This window comes from Anas acuta, chromosome 21, assembly GCF_963932015.1.
Source record: "Anas acuta chromosome 21, bAnaAcu1.1, whole genome shotgun sequence".
In the NCBI taxonomy this organism is placed as follows: domain Eukaryota; kingdom Metazoa; phylum Chordata; class Aves; order Anseriformes; family Anatidae; genus Anas; species Anas acuta.
The window spans coordinates 8,055,574-8,067,163 of record NC_088999.1 but is presented as its reverse complement, the minus strand read 5'-3'; the positions used below and the strand labels follow the sequence as shown (position 1 = coordinate 8,067,163).

General features: G+C 45.8%; 1 protein-coding gene across 3 annotated transcripts in view; it reads right to left on the bottom strand.

The window, feature by feature from the left end:
• Positions 1-56: 56 nt before the first annotated feature.
• The window catches only part of GRHL3 (grainyhead like transcription factor 3), a 28,261-nt gene continuing 16,727 nt past the window's right edge, over positions 57-11,590 (bottom strand). For all 3 annotated transcript variants that reach the window (XM_068657941.1, XM_068657940.1, XM_068657942.1), the window contains exons 9-16: positions 9,793-9,951; positions 9,079-9,157; positions 8,529-8,662; positions 7,623-7,657; positions 6,812-6,900; positions 6,582-6,667; positions 5,362-5,426; positions 57-1,552 (exon numbers count right to left, since the gene is read on the bottom strand). In XM_068657941.1, coding sequence (XP_068514042.1) covers positions 1,438-1,552; positions 5,362-5,426; positions 6,582-6,667; positions 6,812-6,900; positions 7,623-7,657; positions 8,529-8,662; positions 9,079-9,157; positions 9,793-9,951 — 762 coding nt within the window. In that variant the 3' untranslated portion in view covers positions 57-1,437. The remainder of the gene's footprint in view (positions 1,553-5,361; positions 5,427-6,581; positions 6,668-6,811; positions 6,901-7,622; positions 7,658-8,528; positions 8,663-9,078; positions 9,158-9,792; positions 9,952-11,590) is intronic.

The following is an 11,590-nucleotide window of genomic DNA, read 5'->3' as shown; positions in this document are numbered from 1 at the left end:
GATATATATATAAATTATTTTTAAACCAAAAAGCAGTTGCAGACAATTTTTAGCACAGGAGACACAGTGGTGGAAGCTTGGTGTTTGAGAGGCAGCAGGTGAGAGGAGTTTGGGCAGCCAGTGCAGCACAGGTGGAGGAAGGTACTCAGCTGGCTACCTGATAACACTGCCGTGCCCAACAGATGGAGGCTGCGCTGCTCCTCCTGTGAGCAGAATTAAAAGGGGCCTTTCTTTGTGACTTGCTTAAAATTTCAGCAGATCTGTGGCAGGTAACCCCTCTGAGTGTTTATCCCTCCATCAAAGGGATGTGCCCAGAACTGCTCAGTCACCTCCACCCACCCGCAGCACCGTGACAGCACGTCTGCAGCAACCAGCACAGAGCTGGGAGGAAAGCCCAGCTGTGGGTCTGCGTGCCTGACGGGAGCTGTTGCTGCAGCTGTACACAGACAGGCAGCATTTGCTGCCTCGCACCCCTTTATGAAGAGGCAGTTTAGGCCGACAGTCTTCTTGAGCTGTTCAACAGCATGTGATGCACAACCAACCTCAAGCCCTTTCTGTGCCTCCAAGGTCACCTCTCTGCCCTGGCTCCTACCCAGCCCTTCCTGAAGGCCTTCCCAACTCAGACCTCCAGAGCTGGGTGAAAACAGTTCACTTTCTGTCTTTGAACCTTTATTATTATGGAATATCCAAAACAACAAATCCAACAACACAGTTACAAAAGGAGTTCACGGAGAAATGTGAAGCAGCCTGTGTTTGAAATGCTCTGTGTCACCGTACTGAGTCAAATATAAAACAATGCATATTTATACATATATAAAATATAAAAGGAACAATACATCAGAAATGTATAAACAAGGGCTATGGAGGCCTTTGTGGTATTTACAATCAGAGACACAGCAGGGTGGGGGGTGTGGGAGCAGGCAGTGTCCGTTCAACAGTGAGTTTTAAATGCATCTGTGAAAGTCTCTGTGGACAGAAAAGGTCAGAGCTGGGCTCAGCTCTGCTGGAAATGGTTTGAAGGTTCTGCATGACTGATGGTTTGGGAGAAAGCCAAAGCCTATGGCTGGATCAGTCATGGGCTAAGGCAAACAGTGAGCAGAGGCAGTCCCCTGCCGCTGCCTGGGTTCTGACAGCCATCTTAGTGTAGCTGCATGTTCCCAGCTGTAAAACAGAAGGTCAGGCCCATTGCCAGAAGAGAATAAAATAAAATAAAATATAAAATAATAATAATAATAATAAACTCAGTAGAGAGAAGTTCCACGTTCACATCAGTAACAGATCTTCCAAGCAGTCTCTGGCCAGGCACCGTGAGGCCGAGTCCCTCCCCAGAGGCAGTGTATTCAAGTAAAGGCAACAAATCGAGGCCCTAGGCTGAGCTCCGTTGGGTCAAACTTGCCGTCTTTGAGAGAAGTCCCAGTAAGTGCTGCCTGCGGCTCTTTATAGCTCCTTGAGGATGACCTGGATCTTGTCTTCTGCTTCCACCATGTCCAAGAGAAAAGCCATATGGTTGCTGTAGTGCTGGATGATGTTGTTGTCCATGTTCACCAGGATCCTACAGGACAGTGAGGATGTCTGGGTCAGACACAGCACGTTGAAAAGCCTTGTTGGAATTTGAGTACTGTGTGCTCAGGGTCCCCACAAAGCCTTGCGGCACGGGGTGGCCCTCCCTGAAATTTCTCCACACAAAGTTTGTGTTAAAAAATCACCCACACCCCCCGTCACTGCTCCGTCAGCGCTGCGTTGCCGCAGGAGCTGGGCCGCTCCCGGCATCACGGCCCCACAGCCTCTGCCTCTCCTGGTCCGGCAAGCTCAGGGCATTGAAACTCCGAAACAACACGAAGAAACATCCTGCAGTGCTTTTTGCAATTCTACCCTCAACATGCCTAGGCCCAGTGTTTGCTACACAGGCAAATTAATCTGGATTACAGGAGGGCGTGAATTTGGAGCAGAACTGCTCACTCCTCACTTCTTGCCTGGGTGTTTTTAGGGGTGCATTATTCTGAACAAGCTGAGACTGCTTTGGAAGCAGATGTAAGTGGTTTGGAATAGGATGCCCTTCTGTTCCAGAACAACCTCCCATGCAGACATGCCCTCAGCATTGCCTGGGAGCCCTTTCCACGAGGAACACACGCAGAGAGCGTGTGGAGCCAGCTGGGCCGGCCGCTGGCAAGTTCCTCCCTGTGCTCTGGGGCACACCTCCAACCCTGCTGCAGATCGTGCAGCTTCTCCGACCTAGGCTCAATCACACGGAGAGATGGGGAGAAGGAAACATTTCAACAGCCGACTTAAACCCAGGACTGCAGTTCTGTGCCAGGCAAGAGCCCTTCGTTATTGCAATGGAAGTAACGGGGCAGTTTTGCATCACCCCACTGTTTTCCCATAAATCAGATGTGAAATTTGTAATTGTTTGGAGGAAACAAAGAGAACAAATTATCTTTCTTTGCAGAAAGCAAATCCCCTCCAGGTTCCTGCTGGGGTCATTAATGGAGCAATAGCATTAATTGTGTAATGCTCCAGAAGCCAAGATTAAAGACAATAAAAACGAAAGATCGAGCATCTAACAGTTTAACCAGCTCAAACACGGGGCCCTGGTGACCCTCTGGGGGTCGCAGCAGCTGGCTGCTCCCCTTCCACCACCGCACGCAGGGGGAGGCTCAGAGCCCTGGCACGGCGCGCCTCGCGTGTGCGGCGGTGCGGGTGGGAGCTCTGCCCTCACACCACATCCACCCGGGTGACATCTCTCACGCACAAAGGCAGACGGCCAAGACGAAGGGAGGCAACTGCACGTTGCTGCCACTGTACCTGACACCGCACTGCCAAACCCCAAGCACACAATGTGCCAGTGATGGGGTCCTGCTCCTCCACCCCCGCAGGAGCCTCTCTTTTCCCCTGGGCCCCAGGAGTCTGGTCTCCGATGGGTGCCTGCAGAGAGGGACAGTGGATCCCCAAGCAGCTCATCACTAAACACCTTGCAACAGAGCAGCTCCAGCCTTCCCTGGCTTAGTGCGGGAAGCCAGAGAAGTCACCTGTGCCTCTTGCTACTGTGCTTCCATCAGATTTCCAAACCACAGAAGATTCAGGGGAGTATTGATTACAAATCTGAGCCCTGTATTGTTTTTTCCAGTCCAGACCTCAACAAGATACTAAATCAGTCATTATTGCTCTTGAGTAACCCTGAGATTAAGTTCATCTGAATGAGGACATCACACTAAGAAAGCCCAGGCTGATAGTAGGTCCTCACCTACTATCAACCCAGGTTGTACCACTGAGATTCACTAATTTAAATCAGATGAAGATCTGTCCCTCAAGCTGTAATTACCAAGAGAAGACTGTTTAGGGTGGAGCAACAGGATAAAATCATTCAAGGGAAAATTAAATCTGGGGGAGCAGGAAGCAGTGTCTGACCCTGCCATCCAGCAGACTGGAGAAAAGTTTGTATTTCCCCCACACTTCAGCAATCCATGGCATCAGGTCCAGCTTTCATTAAACTGTCAAAATATGTTTTGGGTCTAATTCCCAGGTGTTGCCTTTTCTTTTCATGAGATACTTCTTTGCTTCTCCATTCTGTGGAAAAGATGGAAAAGACACCTGCCTGTTTTCCCTCCCAATCATTATTAAACCACATTCACTACTTATCAGATCAAATAATGACCAAAACCAAAGCAAAACAAAGTAAGGGTGGCCTCTCCCCTGAAGCAGTGCCATTTCCTGGTCCACCTGCAAACTCATCAGTGCTTGGATCTCTCTTGCAGTGCTGTGGCTCACAGTCAGCTGGTTCAGAAACCTGATGACAGTCTGATGACCTGTAATGGCCCCATCACAAGCCACCACCACAGCTGACACACCTGAGCTTTGGCTCAGTCCTGAAGTTGGAGACTGCGATAACAAACTGACCACCTTGTCACTCGCAGTTGTTCGTTGAACCCAGGCTCGAGGCACAGTCTGTTGGGAGGTGTATGGGACAACCCCTCTCTTGGGGCCGTCAGTGCTGATCTTTGTCTTTTCCATTTCTAGGGATATCGGATGAGCAGCATCTGACAGTACAAAGGGACCTGAGTTCAGGAGCAGGTGCAAGAGGCTTAAAATTCAGACCACATTTAAGAACTCTCCTGAACTCAGAAAGGTTGCTTGATGGTGGATTTACGGGTGAGGGGACTGTACTGGTTTCCCACTTCAGTGACACCACATCACAGCGTGGAGGAGAAACTCGGGGGGGCCATGCTAGTGAGAACATGGGACTGCACGATGCAGGACCTGTCATCAGCCTTGCTTTTCTGCTTGTCTCTCCCCATGCTCAGAATTTGGACCAAGGCCAGCAACAACAATGAGTTCATCTCCCAGGCTGTCAGTGGTGCTTGCAAAGCCTGATTGTATCACACTTGTTCTGCAAGAAGAACTCTGGATTTAGCTTTATGAAAATAAGCTTGGGAATTTATGAGTCTTTCCCTTTCCATCAGCTGAAGAGAGAATTTTCTGCCAGAGATAGGCATGACCCAGAAGGAATTCATCAGTCCAGAAAACATTTCTGAAAGTAGCACTTTGCTCCACAACAAGACTGCTGCCCTCCACAGAAGACTCAACAGCTGGTCCTCAGCTCATGCAAACCAGCACCGTTCCCTCTCAGCCATGGGAGAGATCCACATGAATCAGTCAATAATAAAGACCACATTGGAATCACTTGAGAAGCCATTCCACATTTACTGCAAACCTCATTTGCCCACTCCCTGCAGAGCTCCACCTGTCTCCTAGCAGCACATGGCAGGTCTCTCAAGCAGGACCTGCATTTCTGTACTTGGCTGCGCAAGAGCCACCTGTGCCTAGGAGGGTCTGATCCACCTCCCAAAGTCAATGTCAAGTTTCCTACTGACCCCCCGGTCTGGGGATTGGATGGCAAAGCTGGGAACAGAGGATCCTTTCCGATTGCCCCTTGTCTCTACTGGGGCTGTCCACACTTTTATTTAGCTCTAAGATCTGTTTCTGAGCCAGGGACACTTAGGCATTTGGTTTGGAGAAGCAAAGATTTATACTTCTCTGATGGCAGTAAGATAAGTTCTCTAAAACCTCAGGCTTTCAGAATGAGACATAAGGGATCACCCATTAAACTACCCAAACAATTCCTCCTTCATCCAGCTTCCTTTCCTTGAGAGACTTTACACTCCAAACATATATAATACAAACAAGCACTATCCCAAATCTTTAAAGCCCTGAAAGATCTAAGTTTTATATGCTCCAAATAGCACAGACCCCACATGACTTGACTTTTTATTATCTTGTTAAAATGCTATTTCAGCCTATGGTAGGATTCCAAAGAGAATGGGGCTTTAGAGGCACAGCATAAAAGCAGATGAGAGATTAGCTTACCCTCTTTTGCATTTTTTGTAGACTTTATAAATGCTTTCTTCAGGCAGCCCATATTTTTCTGAAATCTGTGAGAGAAAACAGGGCAATTTTTTGTACTTGTAAACTGAAATTCCTATGATAAAAACCAAAGATAACACTGAGCTAGGGCTATTCAGCAGCAAAGGATTCCCCCTCATTTTTACTCAAGAAAAAAGTCTGAAGCGATGATCTGAACATGACAATTTGAACATGTTCGTGTCTTGTAATGAGCAGATAGCAGGCTTTAGCTTGGTCTTGGTTCTCTTTCTGATGGCTACTGACAGGCCACGAACCTTGGGAAATAATCTTTGTTTTCGTTCTTTCATTCCCTGGCCTATTTGGGACTGCTGGGCATAGAGAACACAGCTTTTTGTTATATGATGCATCTGAAGGTGAAAGAAAATGCTACAGAAAGCGTTCGTGTCTGCTGTGGATGCATCTGACCGCAGCTACTGCTTAGGTTTTATCTGACCTGCGATGATTTCCTGCAGAGCTCTCCTAGGCAAGTACAGTTACAGTCTTAGGAAGCTTGGGTGGAAGGGGGGTTTTGTAGCCTTTGCACAAGCATTTTCTGTAGAGTTTTTTTGACTCTCTGTGGTGAGGAATGGGGGAAGGAGAAGATGGCAAAGAATCCTCTGAATCTTCTGTGCTGACATTTTTCAAACTCTAATTTTAAAAGTTTGTAAAACCAACAGAGCCTAAAGTGCAGCCATAAAGCCATCCCAAATCTGGGAGATTTATTGTTTGTTTCCTTCCCAGTAATCCCCAAAGAGAGGTAGGTTATCAGGGATGCTGCTGATAATCATCACAGAAATATGCCTGTGTGCTCCTCAAACACAACACAGGGAATTCCAGCACAAAGCCAGAACTGGCTTCAGACTGCACAGATACAGCTAGAGAATGGAAAGGGTGTTTTACAACGGAAAATATGAATGTGCTGTCACAAGAGGAGACTCATATTATGATCTGAAAAAAGCATCTCCCCATAAAGTGTTTTTTTCCCCTCTGGAGCACTAACGACACGTAGCCCGAGCCAGGAGCTGTGTGTCGAATTCACCTGTACTCACAATTTCCATTTCCATTCTCAGAAGAAAGCAGGCATCAGATATAAGCAGTCTTATATCCAGTTTCTTATATGTCAAGTACCAGCACCCTACTATCTGCAGTGTGTTCGTGTGCCACGATTTTTAGAAAACACTTACAGCTGTTCTGAGGCCCTGGAGATCCGGTGTCTTCAACATGAGAGCATCAAACACTTCCTCTGACTCCCTCCGCACATACAACAACACTGAAACAGATAATGCATAGCATCGAATCAGGGCTCTTTTCAGCATGTTTTCGGAGTTATGTGGCTTCATATAATTGAGGATCAAGAGTTACTTTAGTCAAGTGACACACGGCATTCAAGAACAGTTCCCATCCCAAGGCTTACCTCTCTGAGGATCTTCTTCCTTGGTTTGCTTTGGAGGTATCGGGTCAAACTCATCTGTGAATGAGGTACCACTCCGTTTCAAGGGCAGCCTAAGCAAAAGGAACACAATACTCTCAGGAAAACAGAACAATAGTAGCAAACAAAACAATTCCAGCAATTCTACTTTTGATTGAACAACTGATTATTCCAACAAACATCCCACAATTAAATATTGGTTCTGTAATTATGTCAGCAGAGTATCTACCACAGCTGCAACTTCCTGTCTAATGCATAGAGGGAGGTCAGTGAATGTAGGCAGTGGCTTTGGTATCACATCATAAAAAAAAAAAGCCTTTTGCACCTTCATGTCCTTCATGTTCTTGTTCTCTGTTGATATAATGACAGTGGATCAAGCCTACGGTAAATATCTGGTTCTCCCCACTCTAAACACATTGCAAGTGTGATTTCTACTTCATTCCAAATTCTTTTACAGCAGTAACTGCTTCTGGTTATGTGAATCCTTCAGTGATAGTTCTGTGATTTTTTTTTTTTGTCTTTCAAACTTTGTCTCTATAAGAACAGCAGGAGAGTCAGAGACCAGACTCATGTTGGAGTGTGACACTGGCAGGGGAAGAAGTGTATCTGTGTTTCTGCATCCCTTTAGTCCATTCTAAGCCAAGGTTTTTTGACATTCAAGGGCTTCAGGTAGAAACTCTGCTCTGTTATTTTACACCTATAGATATTGTGCTGCCTATAGATATTAAACCACCATAATGTTCCCAAAGCAATAGAGAAGCAGATGGACAGGAAAGGCAAATTGCTGCAAAATTACCTGTTTGAAGAGTTGGGAACAGCAGGAGGGAGCACCTTGAAATGGAAAGGAAACATTGATCTTTTAGCATACACAGTACCACTGGTGAGGGACAACATGGTGACGTTTTAATGCAATTCCCTTCCTCCCAATCCATCCATTTTTCCTTGAAAAGGCAATTAAACATCTATATGTGTTTCTTAGACTAAATAAAAACTGATATAAAGCCCTATCTAGGTTCTCCTCCTCTGTCTAGGACACACTTAAACATGTATCTAGCTACACCAAAAAGCAGATCAAATTTCATCATCTTCTTGGGATCAAGGACCAGCCATTTCTTGGTCAGTTCTTCTATTGCAAACCAAATTCTTCCGGTCCCTTTTTTTGATGTGATATATCAGGAGAGCAGACACTGCAACGGGATGCTAAAGTATTGTCACAGATGGCTTTTCCCCCAGTTTTGACAAACTGAGACATTGTTTTCTGAGGAAATATTGATGAGCTCTGAAGAAGGCTGAGTCTAGGATTTCTCAGGCTCAAGGGCAGATAGATGGGCAGAGGAGAAGTGAGAGATGTCCCACACATGCAGGGACCGATATGGCTGCATTTTCAATAGTTTATTCTCTGCCAATATTTTTCCCACTACTCCAGTCTTCTGTGGAAGTTCCAGATAATGTGTGTAAATCACAGGAATAAAATCTGTCTGGATGGTACCTGGGAAGGTTGTCTTGCCTATCACTGTTGCATGACTATTCAGACCACTCTTGAAAGCTATGAATTCAAATTCACCACATTTCCAACGAAGAGCTGTGGTTTGATTTTCTCTTTTTTACATAACGCAAGTCATGTCTGGGGGACTGATCAGTTTGGAAGTGATGGGGGTGACTGGTTGATGAGGGCAACAAGTTGTTTTTTGAAGGGACTTACCGTGCCACACCTCTGCTGGTTTGAAAAATGGACATTGGGGATAAACAGGACTGGCTGGGTTTCGAGGTCAGTCTCTGGCCTCAGGAACGTGATTTCATTCCCTCTGAAGCCGGAGAGCAAACAGCCTTTCAGACCTACAAATGGAAAGTCCAGTTCATCTCTGTTCAGATGGCTATTTAAGAGGCAACTATATGCAGAGTGGGGAAAGTGCCCGCCCAAGGTCTCCCAGCAGAAATATTAGAAATACCTCCCATCTGTAGATGGGACCCAGCAGACCCAGGCCTTTAGGGTTAGCCCACTGCTGTCTCCCCTGGGAAGGCTCCCTGCCAAGACCCCAAGACAATTCAGAAATGTTGGTTAGTATTGATAAGAGGCTTTGAGACTCTTGGTAGGAGGAGACCAGGCGGGGACCTGGCTGACAAGTTGTTTCTGGATGGTGCTGATTTCGTCAGGTCTGGCAATACCCAGGGAAGGATTTCATGGAAGTTAACGGACAGGCCCACGGGAATTTCAACGTGCTTCAGATCAGGTAACAAACACTAGCACTGACCATTGTTATTGGAGTCCAGGCATTTTCCTTTCCTTCTGAACTGTTTCCGTTCATCATCCCGCATCTTTCTCTCTGCTCCCTGTGGGGAAGATGATGCAAAAATTAGGGCATTGAAAAAATTTAACATAGCATTGGCAATAGAGGGTTTCCTGGCCATCTCTGGGTGGCAAGCACATTGAAGTAAAGGCAGCCTTTATGAAAAATTATCATCTCAGAGACCTGCTACAGACCATCCAGAAAAAGGAGGTAAGTGTGCACTTTCTGATACTTATACATAAAAAATATGTAAAAATAAATGAATAAATAAATAAATAATAATAAATAAATTTTACGAATGAAAATTGTGGACAAAAATAGCTGTGCAAAATGTTTCTGTTGGAAGATATCTGAGGCTGGGGAAGAACCTCTAAGGGAGATTGTCATCTTTTCTGCTTTTTAAAAACTTGTCAGAATTAGACATTAATTATGAGGCACAGTCCTATGTAGGTCTGATATGAAGAAAACTTTCTCAGGACCCTGTTCTGTAAAGGCCTCGGTAGTGCAGACACATCCCAGCTGTCCTATCTCGCTCATCTGAGGGGGCTGAACAATCTCTGTTCTTCAGCTCTGTCTGCTATGCTGCTCTAACCTCCCACCACCTTTCTTTTTATTCTTGTGGAGTCACTGCAGTTTGAAATTTCTCTCAGACAACCTGGTGGAAAAGCAATGTTCTACCTTATCACAGAATATCTTGATCTGGCAGACAGCACGGTGCACCAGCTGGCTGGTTCCATTGCCATAGTCGTAGGTGTCTATCTGGAGGTTCAGTGGGACACCTTTCACTCCTTTCTGGGAGGAGAAGTCGGTGCTCAGGCAATTTACCCCAATAAATACCTGCAAATAGGAACAGATTTGATATAGCTTGTTGGTGCTTAAAACACTAGCCTCAAACAGAAATAAGAACGGGGGATAGGAACAAAAGCAGCTCCTGAGACATGCTTCCAACCCCCCCAGCCTTGGCCATGCACATGGGCTGCTGGTTTCTCACCTACAGGTCCTTTCTAGCTGCACTATCCCACATCACCTATGCCAGCTGTCCAGGAGAAAGAGCTTTGTTGCGTGGACAGCTCACCCTTTATCATACTGCACTGTTACATCCCTGATTGTCTCTGTTAACACTTCAGCTATCCACTCCCATCAGTTCAGGGAAGCTTAGATCAGATGCAAAGTCTGCCTGGGGATATTCTTGCTGATATTTCTGATCTTTCAGTTGAACAAGGGACCCTCAGACAGCAATGCCCTGGAGGAAGGGAGCAAGGCTAGGCTTCAACTCGAGGAATTACAAATCATTGCTGTTAGTTAAATAAATATTCATCCTACGCTGGTCTCCTTTCACTAGAATGGAGTTACCTCCAATGGGAACTTATGAAGAAAAGCTGAGCACAGACATAATTCACACTGTATCTCCACAATGCCAACTCATTTGTGTGACCCCGAAATTTCCCCTGGGCTCTCGGGACAGATCTGCAGCTGGTGAAGCTCACACAGCTCCTTCAGCAGGGCTTTGGCTGAAGATTACAGCCCTGAAAGCTAGTGTCAGATCTAGTCAATACCTGCATATAGAAAAGAAACCACTTATCTGTGGTGTGAAGTTTAATTGCACAAAGAGAGGTAACAGGTGCCACAGACGACCCAAATACCTGATCCACCCCCCCAGCCCTTGCAGGTCTCTGAAGTCTCACCTTCACTAGCCCCAGGCCAGTGCATGTACAGAGTTTCTGCTAAGAGTTAAATCCAGTTTTACTGAGGTACCCCTGAGGGCTTGCCACATACCTGACATATTTCCATTTCTGACAACTTTGCCTTGAAGACATTTGTTAACCTCCTGGGTTGTAAAAGACCAAGGTCGCCTTTGGGCTAAAAGAATGACTTAATGAAATCCCAAAGCAAACCAGAGTTTTCCCAAGCTACCAGTTTCAGAGAGACAGGATTTATGCTTTTCTTTTTTTCTTAGTTCTTTCCTTTTTTTTTTTTTTTTTTTTTTTTTAATATGCTCTTTTCAATTCACACTAGATAGCAAAGCGCTAACAAGAGACTCTGAAGAGATGCAGAAGAGAAAGCAAAGCTCTTCTTTCGCTACACAGGAAAGATGTCAATATAAGCCTTGCAGATTTTAAGGTCAAAAGGGATCTTGTGACCTGCCTGGCTCCCTTCCACATCACACAACTCACAAAAGGGTGGTCAGTCATTTATGCATCAAAATGCTGCCTTGAAAGGAGGGTCTTTGTTCCCTAAGCTGTGGTTTATTCAAATACATTTCACCCACATGTGAGTAGAGCCCTCATCTAGGCTACCTCCTGCAAAGAGTTTTTTTCAGTTATCCATCAGCACTAAAATAACATCTCTGAGTCAGTCTCAGGTGTAGCTAGAATGTTTATTAGCTAATGGCAATGCTTAAACACACACACAAGCACGGTGTCCTTCCCTGCTGTCCTGGCAGACAAACACTACCTGGGGCCAGTGGAATGGCATT